Source organism: Triturus cristatus, chromosome 1_2 (assembly GCF_964204655.1).
Source record: "Triturus cristatus chromosome 1_2, aTriCri1.1, whole genome shotgun sequence".
NCBI classification, from domain to species: domain Eukaryota; kingdom Metazoa; phylum Chordata; class Amphibia; order Caudata; family Salamandridae; genus Triturus; species Triturus cristatus.
The window spans coordinates 615,066,753-615,091,749 of NC_140580.1; the positions used below are offsets into that span (position 1 = coordinate 615,066,753).

The following is a 24,997-nucleotide window of genomic DNA, read 5'->3' on the forward strand; positions in this document are numbered from 1 at the left end:
CTGTACGCCTGTCCACTATATGCTATTTTACTGTATGCAACTAGACTCTATGCCACTAAACTCTATGCTATTTGACTCTACACCAGTCAATTCACCCCACGTCACTGGATGCCACTCCCCCTCACGCTATTCCACTAGACGCCTCTCCATTGTACGCCACTCTGATATGTGCCAGTGCACTGTACTCTGTAGTGTAGTTCCTACTTCCCTAATAGGCTCTGCGCATTGGAATAATATACCCCATAGATTTGGCATAGGACTGAGGTCAGTATGCCCCTATCGAGAATTTTAAACTTAATTAATTTGTGCCAGCTAACTCAGAGGCCACTCGAAACTCCTTGTAAACAAGAAGGGAGTAGGTTCTGGCAACCACATTAGCATGACAACTTTGTTTCCCTTTAGAATCGGAACACTCTCAGAATCGTGGAAACAACAGATAACAGTTTCACTCAGCTAATCGTGCATGCTTAGTTTCTTCAGAGTTACACAGAAAGAATAGACAGGCGTTTCAATAAAAGGATATATTCTACAGTCTTGTTTCTCGTGTAAGAGATATGAGCTGTTACAATCGTAAGACAGTATGCAAGATATATTATGTACAGCGTAAGCAGTAGAAAGAAATAATACTGCACTAGCATTATCTTTTAGCTATGACACATATATTCATATACATAAATAACATAAGATAAAAATGTGAGTACTTATAAGATGCTTCTCTAACTATTTCTACTCCAGTGTACCTAACCTAAGTGTAGTACAAGGTAAGAAGTAGGTGATGTATTCTATAGTATGGTAGGCTATAGTATGGTATGCTATAGTCTGGTATGCCAAGTCTAGTATGCCAAGAGTCCCTCTAGGCTCTAGTCAGCTCCATACCTTGAGAATGAGAGAGGTGGGAATCTCTTTCCGGGTCTCGAACTCTAACACCCCGTGAAGGGAGTCAGAACACTGGAAGCTGGATTCTCTGCAAGCAGGGATGAAAGTGTCTCTTGTCAGTGCGTCAGGCCGGGACACGGGCTCCTCTAAAGTCGAGGTCTCCTCCTACTTGCTTGGGCAAGGGAAGGTATATTTATACCTGGTAGGTGCCTTGGAATGTTAGCATTGACGTAAAGTAGGGCAGAGGAAGACGTCAGGAATGAACCCTTAAGGAATAGCGGGTCATGCATAATAAATGAGTTCTTGGGGAAATCAATAATCCTGTGCTAGGGGAACTCCCAAGAACGTAAGGGTCTGGTTTCTAGGAACTCGTTGTGACGTTGGGGTGGACGAATGTAGGTGACCGTGCCTGTATTTGGACAACATGGCTAATGCCTAAATAAGGACTGGGATCTTATGCCTATATAAGGGCGAATTGTGCCTATATAAGGACATGTTTCAGGAAAACCTATATACGGACACCTAAAGTGGAATACAACAACGCCTCTCCACTCTGTGCCACTCTACTGTACAACACTCCACTCTACCCTACTCCACTGTACGCTATTTCAATGTATGCTAGCCTGTTGTATGGTATTCCACTATATGCCACTTCCCTGTACGACATATCCCTGTAAGCTATTTCGCTGTACGTCACTCCACTTTATCCCAGTCTATGCCACTCCACTCTAAACTACTCTGCTGCACACTATTCCCCTGTATGCCACTCCAACCCATACCACTCCAGTCTACTGTACTGTACCACACTCTACTCTGCTCCACACCACTCCACTGTACAAGACCATAATCCAGTTTGTGGTACTCTACTCCACTTCACTCCATTACATTTTGTGACACTGTACACTCAATCCACTAACCAACACACCACTCCACTTTACAACACTTACTCCACTGTATTCTACGCCAGTCCACTCTACTCTTCTCCACTCCACACCACTCTGCTTTACAAGACACTACTCCACTCTAAGCTATGCCACTCCACTGTACTCCGCTCTAGTCTACTCAACTGCAGGACAGTTTAACCACTCTATGCACTATACAACATTCCCCTGTACACTGCTCCATTTTACCACATTCTACACCATTCTATGCAACTCAACTGTACAAGATTCTACTACACTCTGTGCCACTATTCCAAACTGTACTCCACTCTATTCTCCTACACTACTTTGTACAACCCTCTACCCAACTCTATACCCATACACTTCATTGTACAACACTGTTCTCCAATCTACAACACTTTCCAACACTCTACGACATACCACTCCACAGTCCTACACTCCACTCCAATTTATGACAGTTTACTTGACTTTACACTGCATCAGTCCACTCCAATACACTGCATGTCATTGTACTATACAAAATGCCACTGCACTCTATGACACTTTGGTCTACTATATGCAACACCACTCCACTCCACCCTACCACACTCCACTCCCAAACCATTCCACTGTATGCCACTACGCTGTATGCCAGTCCACTGTATGTCATCCCACTCCACTCTACTCCACTCTTCAGCACCACACACGACAAAAGTGCACTGTAAGCCATTCTCCTCCACTCTATTGTACCACACTCCACATAATGACAAGCCACTCAACGACAGTAAACTCTACAATTTCAAACATATTTTTTCAAACTATTGAAATTCAATGAAAAAACAAAAGTTAAACCTTTGTTATAGTTAGGAGATCTTTATTTATTCTGTCCATAGAAATCAAACTTAAACTGCACAAATATTACACACTTTACACTTATAGTTATACCTTTATTTATAATTTACACATCACTTTTACATTACTATTTTTACATTATTTATTCTTCATCTACAGGTTAAACCTAAAGTACCCAAAAATATAATATTATAAACTTATAATTATAACTTTAATATATAATTTACGTTACACATTCATTTTATTATAACTTGTGTGCATCCATACACAGTGTATTCAACTCAACAGCCAAACTACATTACCTATAACTAACCACTCCACTGTGTTTCCACAAATAATATGATGTGGATGTCATAACTGTTATTATGATACTATTATTTTAAATGGTATACGTGATATAATATAAAAGGGTATAATCAATACAAGGACATGGTGCAAGATCTATTAAAGCTTATTTATGCTTCATCAAAAATCATTTAAGTTCACCAATTATGCAACGCCCACAACTCACTCCATAACACACATCACATGCCATCCTCAGTGTACCCCTTTGCCAATGACACATGAAAAATGGGGTCTACCAAGAGCAAAATATGGCAGACCACTTGAGTTATGCTTAAGTTATGTTTTGCAATGTATGTGGTGCATAGCTATAGCTTTTAACTGTGTTTTTAAGTTAACTTTTATGTTTTTTTGTTAATGAATTTAATTCATCTGCTATGTCAATCAATCAATCAGTGGATTTGAAAAGCGCACAGCTGCCAAAAGTTTCCTTATGCTCAGACACAAGACAGGAACCAACAGTCAGATGGGCAGATTAATCCATGTCAAGAAAGCCAAGTCTTCAGCTGTGATTTAAACAAGCTCTCCTTCTCCAGGCACAATAGAGCAACAGGAAATGAGTTCCAAGCCTTGGCAGCGAAAACCAAACAAGAGCGTCCACCCCTAGTTCCAAGGCGAAACCGCAGACAACTTAGTACTAAAGCCTGTTATGGCACCCCTAGGCTGGCAGTTTCAAACTCTTTTACAAATGTATTTCAAGGGTCTAAGAGATGAAAAGCACAAAAAAGAATGGCTAAGGATTTGCAAATAATACGCTATTTATTAGGAAGCCAGTGCAGCTTTCTCAGGAGAGGAACTGTGATTGCCTTTTGGGAAGTTCCAAAATTAATCGGGCAGCTGCATTATGCACAGTCTAGAGGCGATTGAGCCGATATGATGCCAAACCAAAATAGAGGGTATTAGCATAATTAAATTTGAAGGTGATGGAAGCATGAACAATGGTTTTCTTCGTGTCCAGCGAAACAAATTCAAAAATTGTCTTTAAAGCCCGAAGCGTGGCAAAACAAGAACCTACCAGAGAAGAGATCTGATGACCAAAGGAGAGAGAATTATTAAACTTTTGGAGAGAGGAATTGACCCTACGGTTAGGGCGGTCGACCTAGAATCTGGGGAACCGGGTTCGAGTCTCGGCAATGACGCTGAACATCCTGTGATTCTGGGCAAATCACTTAATCTACCTGTGCCTAACAAAAATTAATGTGTCCTCATGTAACGCAACAGGTGCTATGTAAAGCGCTCTGATACAAGATACCTTCGGGTCAAGTTTGCGCTTTATAAAACGCCGTAAAAATAAAAAACGTAATCCCTAAGGGAATTATTTTAGTTTAGCCCCTTGTGCTGCTGGTGCATCACTTTTCATATGGGAAAGTGATATACCAGCAGCACAATGTGCTTGTAAATACTTCCCTACGTTTTTTTTCCACCAGTCATTGGACCACTCGGAAACAGAATAGCTAAAGAGCAGAATCTCAGTCTCCTTTGAACAATTCATGTTCTTCCAACTTACCATCTCTGACAGGCACCTTTCAAATATGGCTGGCTCAATCGAAGCCTTTTTCCCAAAGGAGAAGATAAATTGGGTATCATCTGTGTAAGAAATCACTTTAATCCCAAACTTCTAAATAAGATGGGCAAGGAGCATGATGTAAATATTGAACAATGTAGGACTCAAAGAAGAGCTCTGTGGAACTCCATGATTAATTTCCCTGTGCTCCGAGTAGTAAGACTCAAGAAACACTGATTGTACTCTATCAGATAAAAAGGATTATATACAGGTCATCACTGTGCCCCCAATCAGCAAATCAGCGAGTCTAGCTAACAAGAGCTGATGATAAATACTGTTTAATGCTACCGACAATTCTAAAGGAGTGGGGGTGGCCATCTGACACTAATCTCAGCAAAGTGTTATCTTCACAAATACTAGCTCATTTGTTGATTTTCAGTTTTTTTTCCAAAACCTTATCAGCTAATGGTAAGAAGGAAATAGGGCGGTAATTTTCCAGTTTTGTTGAATCAACAGCAGGTTTTTTACACTAAATCTGTAACATGTACCCTAAGTTGTTTTAAGTTTGTACACACTCGACAGAAGACAATGCCTGTGGGTGTGTGCAGCAGTGTTTGTCTACAAGTTCTGATCTTCAGCCAGACCTGTAGCACCTGCTTGGGCATCCTTCTGTGGCATTTTCCCGACGTAAACTTTTACTTGTAAAACTCATTAATTTTCATAAAAATTGTGAATTATATTTGTTGTTGTCAAAATGGCATCTTTTTTCCTAACACAAAATGGCAGCTACAAGAGAACTAGTTTCATGAAAATCACAACTTTACCATACCAAACACAGGTGTTCCCATTTTTTTGTCACAATTTCCCATGGCTGAGTGTCCATCAGCACTAATTCAGTGGCAGACATCTCTCAAAGTGCCCTGCCTCTGCAGTAGAATTTGTTTTTCCACAGTGCAAAAATCTTGATTTTAAACCAAAGTGCTAATTTCAAGAAAGAAAAATAACTTTGATCTCCTTTTTCAACAATCAATGTATCCAAACAAATGTGATCCAAAATTGACAATATCCTCATGTGTTAACCATTTTAAGTTCAATCGATATCCATTTTAATAAAAGGTAATATCTTCCAAACTACAGAACCAATTTACATAAAGCCAAGAAAATCCCCTTTTCTGAGTAAAGTTCTGCTTTCATGCAATGCTTGGTTTAAATCTGTTCTCTTTTTTTGCTGTGGCAGCCAGCTTTCTAGAAACCACAAAGGTTGGCATTTTGATTTATAGAGCAACCCCATATATGAATCGTGCAATAAACTCCTCCCGTTCAGAGCTTCTCCAATTACTTTGCAATTAGATTTTTACCTGCCTGCAGACATGCAATGCTACCGATTAATCACAGCATGGTTATCCTGCTGATTAAGTTACGATAGGATGGGGAGCTCACTAAGTACTTGCAATTACTTTTTATTTCAGCTGAATTGGCCACACAGTATAAATGTTCTACATGAATCTAGCACTGTCTCTTATAGTCAAACATGTCTTTTTAAATGTCATTTTAAATAGAAAGTATTAAGCATTTTGTGTGTGTGTGTGTGTGAGTGTGCGTGCGTAATAAAAAAGAAATAAAATTTGATGAAAAGTAAAAAAATAATTACTGATAGGCTCACTAAATTCTTAGCAGCACAAAAGAGTGAACTGTGTGCCTGATACATGGCAGTTTTTTAAGAGATCTGGGGGCATATCATCAAGCCCCGGAGATAAAATTATCGCCGCTTTAGCGTCTGTTTTCGGACGGAAAGCGGCGATAATTTTATCGCCTCATCAGCAAGGTCACGCTATCGCGTGAATCCTTGCATTATCGCCCTTTCCCCCAACGCCCATCTTTGCATCTCTAATGAGATGCAAAGTGGGCATTCCTGCCCTGACATAACTGCAATTATCAATGGGCACGCTAACCTGCAGAGCGACAAGGAAAGTAGCGATAACCTCTGTTATCGCTACTTTCCTTAGTAGCGATAACCTCTATTATCGCTACTTTCCTTACGCCTGCTTCAAGACTGACTTAGCCATGATATCCTATGTAAGGTGGGTATCATGGCTAAGTATGCCTTGCCCTATCAGTAAGCTTTCGCCAAACCTTGTGCGATTATTGCTGTATTTCCAGCGATAATCGCACAATTGGCAGCTTGCGCTCTGAATTTTATCGCTTTGGAGATAAGCGTTGCTGATAGCACGCTATCTCCACGATAAAATTCAGAGTTGGCCAGAGATAATTATCCTCGAGCTAAGAGCGCTGAGCGATAATTATCGCATGGCCTTGATGATATGCCCCCTGGTGAGTTTTTAAAAAACTCTCATTTAGGTTAATTGTGTAAATCGTATTCCTCCCTGGGTATTCAGAACGCGTGGCATTGATTTTGCCCTCAAAGACAAATGTTGCTCACCCTGTGGGCCTAGAGATTCCCTAATCCCTCTATTACTTTTCACTCTTAGGAAGCTCTCTCATTGAAAATTGCTTGTCTACTCAACAGGGTGAATTCTCAAAAGAAATGTACACCCATTGTTATTTTAACGCTTATTTCATGTATTACAATTTCACATTGTGCAGAGATCAGTGGTGAATACGCTCTTGCAGTGGGATATCCACTAAACCTATGAGGTTCATGAGAGGTTTACGAACATCTGAGAAGTAGTTTAATATTTATATTGCCTGGGAGAATGAGCAAGAGGGAAGTTAGGGCGCCAAGGACACTCCTGTTAGACTCCGTGCAAAGGCCGAGGGCTGCCATCCAGTGCACTTTTTCAGAGAAATTTCGGAATCTGTTATACTAGGCTGTATATACATAAGGAAACACCCACAAGAATATTGTAAACCTCGTGCGGCAGGTATATTTTATGCAGTTCAGCGTACAATGTATTTTTGTGACAAATCTAGTCTGGGTTGTTTTGCGCAAGATGAAAATTTGTCACATGTACAATTTGTTTAATATTTGCTGTGATCTAAAATATCAGGCCCAATTCCACTTAGGTGTGCCCTCACCAATAAAGTGGACAGCACTACAGGATTTTTAGACAGCCAGTAGGCATCAATCTCAGCGTTAATCAACAAGGTTTAAAAAGAAGGTGAGTCTAACCAACCTCTCAAATTTAATTGGAAGAAATAATCCAACAGTGTGTATGCCAGGCTTCTCCAACTAGTAGCTTGTGAGCTACCGGTAGCTCTCTATCAACCTGTAAGTACCTCTACTGTGTGCAGCCCATCCTACTAAATTAGACCCTTTTGCTTGATTGAAGGAGTTTTGTGTACCTCAAAGCAGGGCCGGACTGGCACTTCCGGGCACCGGGCAATCCCACGGTAGGCTGGATGGGGTGGGGGCCGGTTTGGTGACAGGGGGCCGGTTTTGTTGCTGGGGCCGATTTGGCCCCTGAGGCGTGACCGAGCAAACAAGCACAATCTGCATAAAATGCAGCTGCTACTGGGGCTGCACGCACCGTCCGGGACCGTGTTCTTGATGTCACCCGATTTTATTTTATTTATTAAAATTCCAATTGTGACCTCTAACCTGGGTTGGGTGGGTGCACCGTGATGCGCGTCGCGCAGTGACGTCTACGCTTAGTCTGCGCGCCGCGGTAAAGTCATTCACCCTTAGGGTGGAGTCTGGAGACAGCGCAAGCGCATTGGGGGTCGGCGGGTCGGGCAAAAAAAGTGCGCGTGGCAGAGACGACTGAAAGACTGGCAGGCATGGATGGAGTGGAGCCTGCCCCCGTGTCTGCCGCCCAGCGCCCGTAGCCAAAGGTGAGTGACAGCCCAGGCCATCACCAGCGTGAGTTTCATGGCCAGGCTGGGGGGGGGGGAAAGAGCAGCGTGATCAGGCCCGGGCCGCAATTAAAAGCAAAAGCCATTAGGCCCCGGCCTACCCATTATAATCGGCAATAAGGCTCCTGCGACAGCACGTGATTATTAATCACCAAAACACAGAGCCTGCCTGGAGTTTGCTGGAACTGGCATCGCAGCCGTGAAAGGGGTTCTCTGTATTAAGACAGATGACCGTGGGGCGCAGTTGTTCACATACATTACGGATTGTTCTGGAGAACTTGAGCAGGTAGACACAGACACACACCCAGATAAAGATACAGAGAGAGGAACGATAGAGCAGAGGTACACCAGTAGAGCAGAAAGATACAGGCACACAACTGAGCACAGATGCAGAGACAGGAACAGAGGTAAATGAACAGACTGAGACAGGTACACAACCCGACAAAGAGGAAGAGAGGGGGACACTAGAACTTAGAGACAACCATAGATTCACAAACACACAACCAGACAAATAGAAAGACAAAAACACTAGAACACAGTGATATGAGCAGAGGGACACAGACACACAACCAGATAAAGATATAGAGACAGGAACGATAGAGAAGAGAAGAGAGATACCAGTAGAACAGAAAGATTCAGGCACACAACTGAACAAAGTTGCAGAGAGGGGAACAGAGGTAAATGACCAGAGAGACACAGGTACACAACCCGACAAAGAGGAGGAGGGGGGAAACTAGAACTTAAGAGACAGGAGCAGAAATACACACGCACAGAACCAGACAAAGAGAGAAACACTAGAACCCATGGACATGAGGAGAGAGACACACAACTAGACAAAGATACAACATAGAGAGGAATGCTACAACCCACAGGCACTGAGTGTAGGGCTGCAGGGGTTCTGCTGCAACCCCTAAATAACCACCGTGGAGTTTAGAAGTGAATGAGCAATACAACGCCAGGCCATCCCTTTAGACAAATCGATGCTTATTCTTTTAACCTGGAGATTGGTGTTTTCTTTACTTTCTCCGTCAGCTGTTAGGGAACCAGAAAAACACTTTTTGTAATTTAGAAGTGTGAAGGAAACAACGATTTTACTAGGATCAAAACAAAGTCACAAGACTTTACATGGTGATGCACACAACAAATATTTGCTAAAAACAGATTTCCAGAAATATTATTGTTTGTGATGTAGGTAGTTTCACAAGTAAAACTGGATACCTGTGCACATGTAATGCTCATATCGATGGAAAAGGTGCTGTCTGTAAATGACTGTGCTACTACACAGTCCTTTAGTAGTATATTTGTGAGTGTGCGCCTTAATACACATCTGGCTACATACCACACCCTCCCTCCTCTCCTGCTGAAGGGGTGTGGCTCATTTGTAACACTTGCTCTTTGTGTGATGTTTGCAATTTTCACAACCCCTGTGACTTCAGTGCAGTTACCTTGATGGCAGCACCCCCACTCTGAAAACTGAACCAGAGGGACACCAGCAGGAAAGAAAGGATAAGGCACACAACTAAACAACAAGAAATAGAAGAGAACACTAGAACATAGAGATGCAATCAGAGAGACACAGGCACACAGCCAGACACAGGTACAAAGAGAGCATGACTTGAACATAGGGACACAGAGAGGCAAAGGCACACAACCAGACACAGGTACAAAGAGCATCACTTGGACATAGGGATACACACTAGCAGAGAGGCACAGGCACACAACCAAGTCGTGATCAGCTCAGACTTTTAAATTAGCGGCAGGGCTGGACGAGAGAGCCGCTGCAGATTACAAGGGACAGAAAAAAGTGCTGGTCGGAGGCAGAGCAGGAAAAGAATGAAAGCGAGATGTGTATGGTTTAATGACCAAGGAGCAGGGCTTGAACCACCTGAACTGTCCTTGTTGTCCATGTTTAGCGGAAGTGCCTGCATTCCTAGGCTGTCTGGGTGATAGGACCAGAGCCCTGGGGTCGACCTGGAGCCACGGCCTGCCGCCTCAATGTATTGGGCAAGAAGGTAAAAATTATGAAATTCATTATTTGTAATGACACTAGCTTTTTCCATGCATAGAAAGTGTCAAATAAAAAAGACAAGACGTGACGTAGCAAGATATTGCAAAAATAGAAATGCAACATGGAAAAAAATACCTTTTTTCTTCTGCAGTGAAGTTAAAGCGGAGGATCGGCAGTTTCGATCCTCTTCCTAATAACTGGCTGTAGATATATACTGTACTGGTGCGCACATACGTCACATATTTACCATTTCCGGAATGGGTGGATTGTAGGTGAATGAGTTTCTGGCGAGCGGTACTTCCGCCATTGCAGCCTCCAGCCTGAGTGAGGACAGCCATCAGTGGCAGCAGCCTGAGGGATGGCACTTGTAGCCAATGCCTTAGTGGCCTAGATAACAGGTGTTCCTATCCCCAGGGGCAGACGTAAGCCAGTGTCTGAAACAGCTCTCCAAGCATCGCTGCACATAAGGAGCATACGTTGATTTAGCACCTTCTGAGGAGCTTTTTCAGGTCCTTCTTACATTGCACACAGGGATGACAAATCCCGGACATGTGTTGCTCTGCTTAGGAAGGGCTTAACCTCTGTAATTGTTTTTATGGTGACACGAGACTCCGTAACACGGTAAAAGCATTCATTCTGTTCACTAACAGACACAATAACAGCTTTGGATACTCCAGAAAGCCAAGCTGATCATCATACTTGAAACCCAAAGACGGAGGAACAGCATCAGCCCCTGACTACAGTACTGGAGTGCTACATTACCTGGTACCATATACTTGATAATGCGCACACATTCACACCTGTCTTGCTCCATCTGCTGAATACGTTCATCTCTGTGCCTGTATTTGTACACTTCGTATCAAAGTCTACAGTGGTGGCTTTCTTAATACTTTTACATTGGTCCCTGCTTGTGCCTCGCAGCGCCAATGGTGTTAGCCTGATACCACTGGCTCTGCAACTTATCTGGTCAGTCTGGGCAATGATCACATGGTGTGCAGAACGGGTATCAGACGCAGCTACCTTTTCTAAGCAGTGGTCAACCTGATGCCATCTTGCAGCACCCACACTGCGTGGGACGCGGACTAAGGCCGCACAGTGATTCCTAGGGAACTGGCCTGAGATAACTCCTCTTAGGACCAAGAGAGCTCTGGAGCTTCAGGCAGCCCTAGTCATGGCAGCCTATAATTATAGATCTAGCGCGCAGTGACCACGCTGGTGCTGGTCCAACTTTCAGTGCATCCAGCGTCACGTAGTGAAGAGCCTGGTGTTTGTAGTAGCTCTGTGGCAGCCACCGCCTGCTGCTGTCATCTGGTGCTGCGGGTTGGGCAGCAGGCAGCAGGGTGCCCACTGGGGCATACACCGCTCAACAGTGCTGTTAATCACTTTTATTAGGGTTGAGCAAGCAGTTCTATAGTCAAGTCTAATACAGTGTCCTTGCTGGCTGTAGTGTGTGCCTCACTCTCCTGATTTCTGGTGCTTTGCAGCAGTTGCAAGGCCTTAGAGTTTCTGGATGCTCCAATGGGTGTAATGTCTGATATTTCTATGTTTCCCTCCTCTTCATTGCTTGATTTTTGCTTGCAAGAAAGTGTCACTCATAGAAGTTGAAATGTCACTCATAATTACACTGAAATTGTGAAAATTTCACACACAACATTCTGAAACCTTGGCAGCTATGTTAAACTAATCGTAAATACTGCTGCTGGGCTCCTCATTGGCATGTAGAAAATAGGCAACCCCTCACTGAAGTAGCCATGCTGAATCTGTCCGTGGAGCTGCATCATGTTTAAAACCATCATGCGTCACTTAAACGGACTTCAGAAACAACCCTGCATACCTAGACCAGAACTTGGCAATCTCAGGTGGACAGTGTGCCCAGGAAGCCAAAACATTGCCAAATTGGAGACTAGGAGACACTGGGCCAAAAGACTGGAACGCTGCCCTCTATAGCAAGGTTCTGGAGCAGCATCCAGACTGACCTAAAAACTGCTCAAATCCTGCAGTTCAGAAGATCCCGAAGAAGCCCTTGTTCACTAAATACTGCCACCTTACTTGTTGGTTACCCATCTCAACTGTACCTTGAGCTCCTGACCTTTATTGCTGCCCAAGACACATTCATGCTTTAGAAGTACTTCTACATCTATTTTGTAATCGTGAATTACGTAAATGATTCTCATTTGGATTTAAATGCATGCACATTTCTTTTGTGGGCATACTAAATCTGCCATGGCTTTAGCTGTTTTCAATCTGCATTCTCCTATACGGTTACTAGGTGAGGGTAGCTTATCCTACTCACTGAAATTTGTGTGAAGAAACCTTGCAGTCATTCTGCCCATGCTAATGTGTTGATGCGTGTTGGCAAAGCATGCACTGTCGCTGTGCTATACTGGCCTTCTGCATTAAAAAAAAAAAAATACTGCAGACCGTGATATGTACCTGCCTGAGAGGGAAGCTTGCACTGCTTCCTCTTATGTTGCCTTGCGCCCGTCCTGTTAGGAAAGTGCACATGATTGATGCACATCTCGTGATTGTGCTGTCTGCGTTAGGGAATCTTGTGCTGTTGATGTACATTTCTGAAATGGTGAAGCTCGAATTCACTTGCACGTGCAAAACATTGAACTTGTATTGAATTATTTTCTTTAGCAGCAGCCATGTTTTGTATACGGAGATTTACGAACTGACTTATGTTTGAGAATGCAGCTATTAATGTAGTCTGTTTTGGGTTCGTATGGGCCTGTGTGCCTGCAGTAGAGGAGTGGTTCTTGTTTTGATTGACATGTGTGGTCATTTTCCTTCAGTCCATAGAGACCATCAACTTTGATGGCAGTGGAAGGCTCTCCTTCCCTGAGATACCAAAGACAAGCATTGGCATAGCCAATAGGTCTCGCCTTTGGGACCTTATAAGTGTTTAGTTATCCAGCACAATATTCTTGATGCAACAACATCAAGTGCTGCATTGCTAAACACTTATAAGGTCCCAAAAGCGAGACCTATTGGCTATGCCAATGCTTGTTTTTCCAGCTTTTAGCTGTGAAGGCAAACATCCATTGGGAAGATGCGGTCGAATTTCCCAAGATTAATCAAAAAGTTTAACATAATCTAGCACCCGTGGTGAGGAAGGCGTTGTAGTTCCTCAGACTCGGGCTCCTCGATTGCGGCCATTGCCGGCCACATACGCATCGTCCTGACGTGGGGGGAGGGGCTTTAGTTGCTCCCAAGCAAGGAGGACAGCATTTAGGAACCAGCGGGCAGGAGTTACAATCCTACTAGAGAAAACAATCCCTTGCCTGATGGCTTTCTAAAAAGTAAACTGCACCAGATTGTGAAACAGTAGAAGGAAACCATGGAGAAATCACAGAAAATTAAAGATGATGGTCTCCATAGATTTTCCAGAGAACCCCAAACTAATCAATCGCTTAAAGACCCTTCTTTAATGTACAGAGTTTTGTGAGGAAAGAAAAAAAAGGAAGCTTAACATATCCTTTGGTCCCTTCAATTGAATTCTGTGTGTTTCGTCAGTTGCCAATAGGTGTGCTTAATCAGAGTGAATGCTCTTTGCAAGTTTTATTCTCTGATGCTTTGTTTGCTTAGGCCCAGTTTGAGTTGCCTGTGTGCTGCAGCAGCTGCCTTTTTTCATACTGTACATGCATAAACTGATTTGCATGATGCTCAGTTCCTAATCATTTGGGCCTCTGGTGGTAACCTGTTTAGAGATAGCCTATAAGCAAAAAGGACGTTTAACATATAGTGCAGTAACTGTGTATTTGCAGAGATTGTTACATGTGCTTTCTGCCCCCACACAGTTGCTGGCGCTAGCTCAAATCGCATTGCCCATCTGCTGTGAGATATTAGAAAGTGGCACCCAAGAGGAGTGTCATCACTTCTATGTGCCATTGACATTTATTGCATTTTTATGCTGGAAAAAAATCTAAACTCCTCTTGTCAGTTGCTCGAAGGGCACTTGAAGTCTTCAGAGAAAGGCCACTGGTGCTGATGTGTTGGGCTGTAGCGCGTAACTGAGCAATGATCGTGATCACTTAAGGCGTAGTTTTGGGCTGACAGGCGTCCTAAGTAGTTAAAGAGCTGGAGCAGTGATATAACAGAACACAATAACATAAATGAAAACAAAATAACATCAATAAAAACAAAATAACACATCCTAACAGGACACAATGCAAAAAACAATCACAAAATGACGCATACTATCAAGTACAGTACAACATAGCAATAATGCAGCACAAATAAACTAAATTAAAACTACAGAACACATCAAAACCAATACAACAAATAAGCAGAGATAGTTTTGCCACATATTACCACCTACACAAACCTGCTTTTATGATGTGGTGGTAAAAGATGCTTGCACCTAGCAGCAGGGTCTTACCACCAAGGCCATGAAATGTTTAGTGATGCAGGAGAAAAGCAAGCCGTGAGGCCAGCAGCAGCAAGTGACTGAAACGAAACACTATCGAAATGTACACATTTTGCATCCCAAAAGAACCGTGGACTTTCTGCTGCGCCTGAACAGTCAGATCAGCGAGAGCCAGACACAGACGGGCCTCTGATCAGCAATATTAACCTTAATTAGAAAGTACCGACGTTTTTCCAGAGTTTTCAGTGTGCTGCAAAAGGCATTCTGTGTAATGAGGAACGGATTGCCTGATGACTTGGTACATCCCAAAACACGTACACATGGAAAGGCAGACGTTTGTTTGACTTTTGGGCCAGGGCTAAGCAGCAGTGATTGCCTCTAATTGACAAGCATTGAGCCTTGACGGCTTAATGAGATAAGAAAGGCAGATGGCGCGCGTGCACGCGAGCGTGCACACAAACTTTAGGCCAGGAAAAGCTTGTGGGTAGCACTTTTAAAACCCCCTTACTAAAAGTCGAGCAAGCAACAGTGCATGCGCTGCTCTAAGCTCGACCTAAAAAAGCAGGACCCGTTCAGACTGGCAGTGTTCGAGGGCTGGTTCTTCTCACAGTCTGCGATCTGCTAGGCGGGATGTTGGCGTCTCGGCATTGTTCGTGGGATACCCTGAAAGGCCTCAAGACGCCGCCCCCATGATTAATGATGCCTTAAACATCTGATTAGATGTTATCTCTGGCCACCGTAATTCATTACCAAGCAGTCTGTTCTAGTCGCTTACACTAGGCACCAGATTCTGGCTGCGGTGGTACCAGTCTCAGAACTGAAGTGTAACATATTAGTTGATGCACATACTTTCGAGATTTGAACCACCGATTCCCATGCTACTGTGATGCCAGCACAGGGCGCGGAGAAACTGTCCATTCAGGCAGTTATATTTCCTCATCTCGAAATAGAAGTGAGAATAGCTCAGCAGGTGGGGACACTTCTTGCTTGATCTGGCTGGAGCCCCGTGAGCATCAGCCATGAAGCAAATGACGTGCATGCTTCAGAATATTGCCTATCAGTACATAAATCAGAATACCCACGCAGTGTATCCTCTTCTTTTTATGTTTGTGTTCTTCTTCTATTTCTCCAAATTAACTGGAAGCGCTTTGTGTATTCAGTCGCTACTTGTAAAATGATGCCATTGAACACAGTGCCACATGCCTTCTAGTGGGAGATACAGTGACATCCACCTTCATGAGCCTCCTTGCAAATAGATGCGTGTGAAATAGCAGCACATTGGTTGTGCAGCGCAATAAATACTGCCTTACTTCCCCAGTGTAGATTCCATCATCTCTGGGACTGTCACAGACTTCCTTGCCAGACTAATAGTTATCGCCCAGCTGTGGAACAAACTCATTTAAAAACAGGAGCAGCCAATGCCAATTGATTGGGCTTTTGTATAGTGGATAATGTTAGTCAGCATCAATGCTACACGGAAGGGGCAGCACAAGGGCAGAAATGGAAGGCGTTTGCTTTCACACACTCAGTCTCGTTCTGCTGAGGAACAGGGCTTTAAGTGGGCCGGGTGCTGCAGGTGTAGTTCTAAAAAGCATGCACTGAGACGGGTCCCTATCGGGGTCTCCATTTTTGCCCTCGCCCTCAAAAAAATCTCAACTCTTCAGCAGTGCCACCCTTCGCTGCATTTACTGCAACTTCAAAGAGCCTCGTTATCGTTCTTTCAGTCTCATCATTTCAGAACTGAAGCATTTTCAATATTATATACTACGAAGCCATAGTTGGCGCTTATTTATCTTGTGCAACTAACATCCATTGACAAAGCCAATAGTGCTGGCTTGTTGTAGGTATAATGTTACTTGCTGTATTATGTATCTGGATGCAATGACAGATGCATCAAAATACCAGTCGGGCGGACACTCTGCTAAGCACAGGCTATTAGCTTAGGTATTTTAAGCCACCGCCTCAATGACATCAACCATGCCCCTTTGAGAGCCCTCCCCCACCCCAATCCATTTTTTTTATCCCACTTAAAGCCCTGCTGAAGGACATTTTAAACCTGTCGCCATGATCATGTTAAACAATCCTAGGCCTCGGCCACCGACCTAATTTGAGGCCCCGGCATTTGAGCCTATACAAATGATAAAGACACAAGCCAAACCAGAATGTCACCCCACACACAAGATTAGAAAGAGAAATGGTTTGACGATTTATTTAATTCATTTTTGTTCACATAGGGATTCTATTCAGGGGACTCAGAATTGTGTAGTTCTAAGCCAGGAGAGAGATTTTTCCGGTTACAGATGACTAGTTCCAGGCAACTGACAGCAAAGCTATCTCTTAGGGGTGAAATAATTCCCACAGGCTCGTCCCGGAGAGCTCTTCCTCAGGTTACAGGGTCTTCAGGCAACCCTATAGTCTTCAAGATGAAGCCCAAAGCTTTGTCTCTTCTGACCACATTCTGCGAGACCCCTAGGGGCCTGAGGGCTGCCCCAGTCACATGACACAATGCTGAGGGCTAAGCGGGGATCTGAGTAGGAGGCTGCAGAACAACTTATCATGGAGGTCAGGCGGATTCAGTTCAGGAACCCCCTAGAAGCTCTACATAGTAAGCGAAGCATTTGGAGCAGGATGCACTGGCACTGTCTTCATAATCACGGATGTGATCTGTGGACCTCTTTAAGGCATTAGCTACTCAACTACATTGGAATAAATGCAAGAGTTGATCCTTCAAAATGTAAGTCATATAACCAGGAAACTCTGCTAGAGAATAACTATAATCACCACAAACAAATGAGTAAATGAGATGATTTCTAATTGAATACAATGTCCTTCCTATATTTTGTTTTACACTACCTGTACATGTTGTAGTGCTTTCTCCTTTCTGTATATATAATGTGGTAACAAACAACGCACACATTGGGTTAAGGTGTTTCGGCAGGTGTGGCGGAGCTATACTTTCATTTTGGGTCCTATTTACCAGCCTTAAATCTGCCCTGTGTCTTCACCAAGTCTCTGAGCTCATTCATGGGATTTCTCCACAAGCTGGTGATCTCTGTCCATTCATGCCTGAAAGACTGGATGATTCATAAAGGATCATGCAGAATGTCACTTCTCGGGTATGCAAGGTGCTCTGTCATCTTGGATTCTTTGTAAACTTGTCCAAACCCCCTCTCATTCCAAAGTGGGCTCACCCATTTATCGGCTCCTTCTCTGAGACAGATCTGTGTGCTGTATTTATACCTGATGCTCTGGCTCGCCTTCAACTCAAGCATTATTAAAATCATTTTGAACATTGCCCTGTTGTCACTAACAGTAACAGCAACCTGGTGGCTCTTGCAACATCAGAGGCTCGCGTCTCGTCGGTGATAGTGAGGCCCGTGCTGTCTCTAGATGCTGCTCTGCACTCTGTCACGGACTCCGGAAATCGTATTTGCATAAGCTGATCCCTCCTTTAAACATGGTAAAATTGGCTTACTCCGAAATGGAAAATTAAATTTACTTGTAAGTCCCTAGAAATGTGGTTCTACATGTACCGAAGGACTGTAAATTAAAGGCTGCCAGTGGGACTGCAACACTTATTGTGCCACCCACGTAAGTAGCCTATTAAAAACATGTGCCAAGGCCAGGGCCTGTCATTCCAGTCTGCCTGTGAAGTTGTAAAACTGCCACGTTGACCTGGCAAAAGGAACCTTTTGCCAGGCCTAAAAATATTCCCTTTTACTACATATGTCACCAGGATGTCATCACTAGTGCAAGCCCTTTCCATAAGGCAGGATGCAGTATGCAGAGTGCAGTGTATTTAAATAGTTTGGCATATACTTTTAAGTTTTATATGTCCCGGAATAGGCAAGGCCTGTGTGATTCTTGAATTTTTCACAATCCCATGACTTCAGTGATGTACAGGCAACATTGATGGCAGCACCCACACTCTGAAAAGTGTTCCAGTGCCACTGGCCTGGGTGCCTTTGTGTGAATTTTTCATGCTTTCTGGCTAGGGTACCATGTGAGACATTTCCATGCCTTCTGGCAGCCTGGGTGCTTATGTGTGACGTTTCCTAGTTTCTGGCCTCCGTGACCTGGAGGCTCATTTGTGACATTTCAATGCTTACTGGCCTGGGTGCTTATGTGTGAAGTTTCCATAGCTTCTGGCCTCAGTGACCTGGAGGCTCATTTGTGACATTTCAATGCTTACTGGCCTGGGTGCTTATGTGTGACGTTTCCGTGCTTTCTGGCCTGTTGTGATCAGGCCTGGGTTAGTGCCTCGGTGCTTATGTGTGAATTTCCAGTTTCAGGCCTCACTTCACATAAGATGCTTCATTTGAGCACTGTTTACAAAACTCAGGATATAAAAATCCTTTAATGTTTGCACATTGTCTTGTACACTTTTTACTCTGAACCTTTGCACAATTGTTTGAGGTTAAGTGCGTTTTTAAATGTCTTAATGCTATTTTATATGAAGAATAAATTGGTTGTATTTAAATTCATGTTTCGTGCTAGACATTTCATTTTTTAGTGTTCTCTGTAGGAATGTCTATGATTTATGTTGGAGTATCCTGGTGCTCCATAAGGTAATCATTTACTATGCTTTCAAAGTTAATACTATCTAATATGTAATGAAAAATGTGTTGTTTTGGCCTTTCTGTCTCCAAAATTTTCTCGGGGGACAACTCCCCCTAGAAGGGGTTGCTTGCTCGCTACACACCATGTGGGGGCTGGTCTCACTTTTACTTTGTTCTCTCTGATTCCCTACTTGTGTCTATTTTTGGTGCTCTCTGAAAGAATGTCTATGGGTACATATGACTGGGTGGGTAACCTGGTGCTCTTTAAGGTCATCATCTACTATTTACTGTGCTTTGAAAGTTGATACAATTGAATATGTAATGAAAAAGGTGCTGTAAAATTCACCATTTTGGTCTGTCTTTTTCCAAAATTTTCGGGGGGGAGAACACCCCCCCCCCCAATCCCCCTAGTAGCAGTCGGGCTCGCTCGCTGCGTGCCAGGCGGGGGCTGGTCTGGCAAAATTTGCCAGGGCTGCTTTCAGTTCCCAGTCCGGCCCTGCCTCAAAGTAAGTCAGTCAGTCATCAAAACTTTATTTCGCTGAAGCAGACACGTCATAAAAAGTATTCTAAATGCAAACAAATAATAATTTTTTTAAAATCATTATCAATTAAAACACACATGATTGTATATAATTCATAAAAGAATACAGTTAAGAATTTAAATGGAGAATAAAAATAGATCGGCTCTGAAAAAGAAAAAAAGCACAATTCATAGATAGGTGTATACATACGTAGCTGAGCCTTCTTGCCCCGTTGCTTCCCTGTATTTCCAAACTACGGAAACATTCTCCTGCTTTTTATGGCTGTCTAAAAAAACATATGCAAGCAATAACATGTAAAGGGGTCAGGTAACAATTGGAGGCAATAGAGAGCGGGACGGCATCGTCTAAAATTAAGTCTGCACATAAGCGGGAGAATGTAGCTATTCCTTTCCTCAGTATATAGCTTACGGAAGATTATTAAATGGAGATCACAATGGGGGGGGGGGGGGTCGTACATCACATGGACAAACAAGGAGAGCATCAATGGCAAAGATGTTGGAAGGATGACCTAGCATGAGCAAGATGTACTTCAACTGAAACTTCATTTATACATGTCTATGTTGAAGGTTTGAGACAAAGGATAATTATGAAGTTGCAGTTTTGTTTATGGTAGGAGCTTAATGATATTGTTTAAACATATACTTATTGCAATTGAGATCCCACCTCTCTCTTCCCAATTTATCTAGTAATTGTCCTTTCAGGTCCTTCCTTGAAACAGTCAGACATGTATTAGGGTTCTTAAAGAGTTAATGTAAGCCAATAGAGTGCAGTGTGGTCTTAATATATTGAAGCCACTTTATCTTGCCAATGCCATCTAACTTCCGGCAATCCTTCACAATATCTTTAGTTAAGTTTAATGATTCCTTTCTCCAAACTGAGTGCCACAAGAGGATCAGTTCAACTCTGGCCTGGTCAGTAATATAGGGTACATCTAACTTGTAGTGGCAATTATAGGTGGAGCATGATTGCGGTACACCCGCCAATCGTTTCAGAAAGCCTTCCTCAATTTGTTGAAGAATTGATATATCTATCATACCCCATATGGCTGCCCCATATATGGCAACAGATATTGTTTTTGCCTCATAAATCTTTTTTATTGTGTCTATTGGTTTGGATACAAGTTTTTTGTGTGAATCTAAATAGGGCTTCAATACTCTTCTCCATTAATAGCCCTCTCTTAGCCAAGACATTTTGCAATGTGTTTTTACTGTCGAATAGCACCCCTAAGTAAGAAAAGGTATCCACCACCTCCAATCTTCTGCCTTTTATATGCATTCTTGGGTATTTTTTTAATCTAGTTCCTGCCACAATTACAAAAGACTTGGACTCATTTACCCGCAAGTCCACATCATTCATAAATTGTGTGTACTCCTCTATGAGATTCTGCAGTGAGTTGCCAGTACGTGCCAACAACACTGCAACATCTGCATAGAGGAGTATAGTGACAGGGGATGAGTTAATAAAGGGGACATCTGTGGTGGACCTAACCAGGGCCAGTTCCACAACGAAAGTAAGGGGCAAGGACGCACCCTTGTCTAACGCCTCGGGTAATTCTAAAGTGTCTAGTGCTTTCACCCTTTCTCCCATAATAGACACAGGCCATACCATGAGAATAAATCTCACAAATAAAATGAATTATTGTCCTCTCAATTCCCATACCTTACATTATTGCCCACAACTTTGAGTGGGCCACACAATTGAAGGCGGACGATAAATCCATAAAGGCCACATGAAGATTGCCTTTCTTAGTCACTGTATGCTATGCTATTAGCAGATGTAGGTTAAGGCGCTGGTCGATTGTCCCTTTTCCTTTTCTGAAACCATATTGAGTGGGGATTATTATGTTCCTTTCTGGAGCCCAAGTCTCTTACCTATTCAGGAGTAAACAGGCCATTAGTTTAGTTGTGCTGCTAACATTGAGATTATCCTATATTTTTTGGCATAGCCTTATCCCGCTTTTTTTAAATTGGAATTATGACCGTCTTTTTCCAGGAAGGCGGGACACCTGATTGTTCTATAGCATTAATAACATTTGTGAGTAATGGCGCTCACAACTACTGATTGAAAAAGAAGTCAATTGGGACCCATTACGGTCCCGGTGCTTTAAATCTACTACATTGGTTTAAAGCACATCTAATTTCTTCCAGAGCAAAGAGGGTGATGTCATCAGCGATAATCACGGAGGAGCCAAATAATGATTGATTTTCATCCCCTGATTTCCCATAGACCTCTTCAAAGTGTGTCACCCAGGCCTCTTCAGTCATATGTATTTCTAGAATGATCTCTGTTTCATCCTTTAAAAAAGGGGTATTAATTGCATTCCAAAATTCTCTACTGTTCTTTAATACAGCCACTTGCTGAAATTTGTCCCAAGTCTCCTCCTTTAGGTCCCTCACCCTAGCTGCTCTCGCCTCTTTATATGAGAGAAGTAATGATCTAACCAGATCAATGTCTCTCAGTTTGGTCCTCAACGCAGAGTGAAGGTTTTTCAAAGCTTTTGCACAGGCATCATCGAATCAGCATACCTCTCCACGGGGCTCTTATAGCAATTTGTTCAAAGCATTTTGAAGGTGAATTTCTGCTAAAATCTGATCAAAAGCTATCAATAATTCTTTACGGGATACGTCTAAGTCTAGGCAAAGTAGGATTTTGTGGTTCATTTTGCCATAAATTTTCCCAGTTTGTGGTGTCAATTTTTTTCCCATTCAAGAACAATTCCATCTTTCTAACAATTACGGGCTTTGGTATAAATGTCTTAGGAGAAGTTCTCCTTTGTCCCCACAGCATTTGAAAGGTGGTGGCTGTATGATCGCTAAAGGCGTTAAAATTAGGAGAGGATGTAGCCTTACGGCTAGAGTGGTTGACCTCGGACCTGGGGAACCGGGTTCGAGTCTTGGCCATGACGCTCAACATCCTGTGATTCTGGGCAAATCACTTGATCTCCCTGTGCCTAAAAAAAAAAAATGAATGTGTTCATCTGTAACGAAACTGGTGCTCATGTAAAGCGCTCTGATACCCGATGTCTTGGGTCTAGTTTGTGCTTTTATAAAACAAAAAAACAAAAAAAAGACTGATGGATTCTGAGACCAAAACGTGATCTATGGTTGAGTAATATGACCGAGAGGAAAACCTATGATCTAGGTGACTCGATTCAGGGTCATGTGAGTTAATTATCTCAGGGACGTTGACTGTCAATAGTCTGTTGAGTGTGTTACCATATTCGTAGTGCTTGAAATGAGGGATAAGGTCCCCCTGACCATTGGTCAAACCACACACTGTGGAATCAGCCCTACAACATCTGTGGGCATTGAAATCGTCCATCCAACCAATATCAAGGGATTTATGATGGAGCTTCATAAAGTGACCAATGTCCTTCTCTGTTGGTTCTAACACGGTTGCCAAGTTACCTTCAAAGTTGATATTATAACTATTAATCAAGATCCAGTCCTGTCCTTTATGGCCTTTGCATAGGAGCATATGCTAGTAGGGTGAGGAGTTTAATAATTTGATGACCTTAAAATTAACAGTGTTAGCTACTAGGGTTATTATACCCCCACTGGGATGGACAGCTCTAGAGGGTACTGCCTCTGTCTGAAAAGAGTGGGACCCATCTATATTGATCTGAGCAATTTCCAAGGTTTTTTTGAGACACAAAATATCAAAATGCATCACCAAATTTAGCCAGTTGGTTTTGTTTTTTTCCGGCCAAAATTATTTTTAAGGATTCTAAATCATCTCCGACTGAAACAATTTCCCTCTGTGCGAAAGCCATACTATCATTTCTTTGAAAATTAATTTGCGAGTCAATTGCACGCTTCCAGCTCTCCCAAAGGCCCATATCTGTTGGTAACAGATATTGTAGGACTCATTAGATCAAGATTGGAAAAGTAGAAAGGGTTAACAGACTTCACCCTAGTCTGCATATTTAAAGTGGATCTTAAAGGTTTATAGAAAAAAACCTTGCGGGAGTGCAACAATCTGGGTGTCGAACGATGGTATGTTAGGTAATACACTCAATAATTCTCCTACCAATCGTTGACTGTTGATATTTATAACTATACAGTCCCCCCTATAGTTTTAGGCACATGTCCCACCCAGTTTACTCTTCTAGCCATAATTAGATGGTTATATAGCTTAGTTCTTCCTGTATGAAATGTAGTCAACAAGTGTAAGACCTTGTCCATTGGCTGTTCCGTGGATTCCTGTTGAGTGGATTCAGTACAGGGGTATTAGCTTAGATGATAACAAATGGTCAAGCTGCCGGAGGCATGTCTAATGTTCCTCATTGTTTGGCTGTCTGTGGCTTCTGAGAGTTTATAGGCCCTCAGACGTAATCGTCATCAACCCCACCGCCTTCACGTTCGATGTTCACATTGGGGACATTGTAAGTTCTCATCCTATCTGTTTGGGATCCTTCTTCTACCATGTTAGAATGAGTGTGTGGGGGCTGGTGGACTATGGTAGACCTCCTTTGCATGCGCTCCATCATATGGCAATCACTTTGGATGTTAAAGGGGTCAAATGAATTCTCAGTTAGTTTAGATTGTGTGGTTTCCTGTGGAGACAGCGTGGGAGCAGTTAAAGAGACTGAGTGCTCATGTAGTAGTTGGGACTGGGATTGACTAACCTCATGCCCCATCCCTCGCTCAGCTCCATTTTAAAGAGTGATTTTAAAGTCTTGTCTGTGTTGTCTAGTCTACTCAAAACCAGTTGGAGGAGTGTTGAAAATATCAATTCCAGCTTCTGGCATAAGTCATCATCAGACAGCGGTGGGAGTATTCTGGGTACAGTAGCCATGTGTGCATCCAAATGTATATCCAAGTGAGAAATGTTGGCTTGTTTGGTGGGTTTTTGAGGCTTGATTGTAATTGGTTTATTTACCCTCCCCCTTTTGTTTTGCCCAGGAGTTCCTTTATAGGGCTGCCATCAGCTTCAGAGGGCTTTGCCCTGTCATCCAATGCATAAATGCTAGACATTGTGCTATGATTCACAAAGTCTTCGGGGGTACACACTCTATTTAGGTCGGGAATAATCCTTACCTCTTCAAACGAGAGATGACGCTCCGTGAGTTCAATCCCTTTCGAGAGCACATCCGCTGCTCTCTTCAGAAAGGAGTCTAACGTGTTAATGATCTCTCAACCTTGTTCAGCAGTTTTGGCTTTCCCCTTTCCCATTCCTTTTTTTTTCTTTTTTTGTCCTCATATCACCATTATATGCAAATAATAGCCTGTCAGCCGATCTGTACCTCTCC

General features: G+C 42.9%; 1 protein-coding gene across 1 annotated transcript in view; it reads left to right on the forward strand.

Annotated features, from left to right (window-relative positions):
- Positions 1 to 12,251, forward strand: part of LOC146867727 (zinc finger BED domain-containing protein 5-like) — a 53,291-nt gene extending 41,040 nt beyond the window's left edge. Inside the window, exon 2 of the mRNA XM_085623721.1 lies at positions 12,095 to 12,251. Within this exon, the coding sequence (XP_085479847.1) occupies positions 12,095 to 12,251 (157 nt within the window). The remainder of the gene's footprint in view (positions 1 to 12,094) is intronic.
- Positions 12,252 to 24,997: the final 12,746 nt, after the last annotated feature.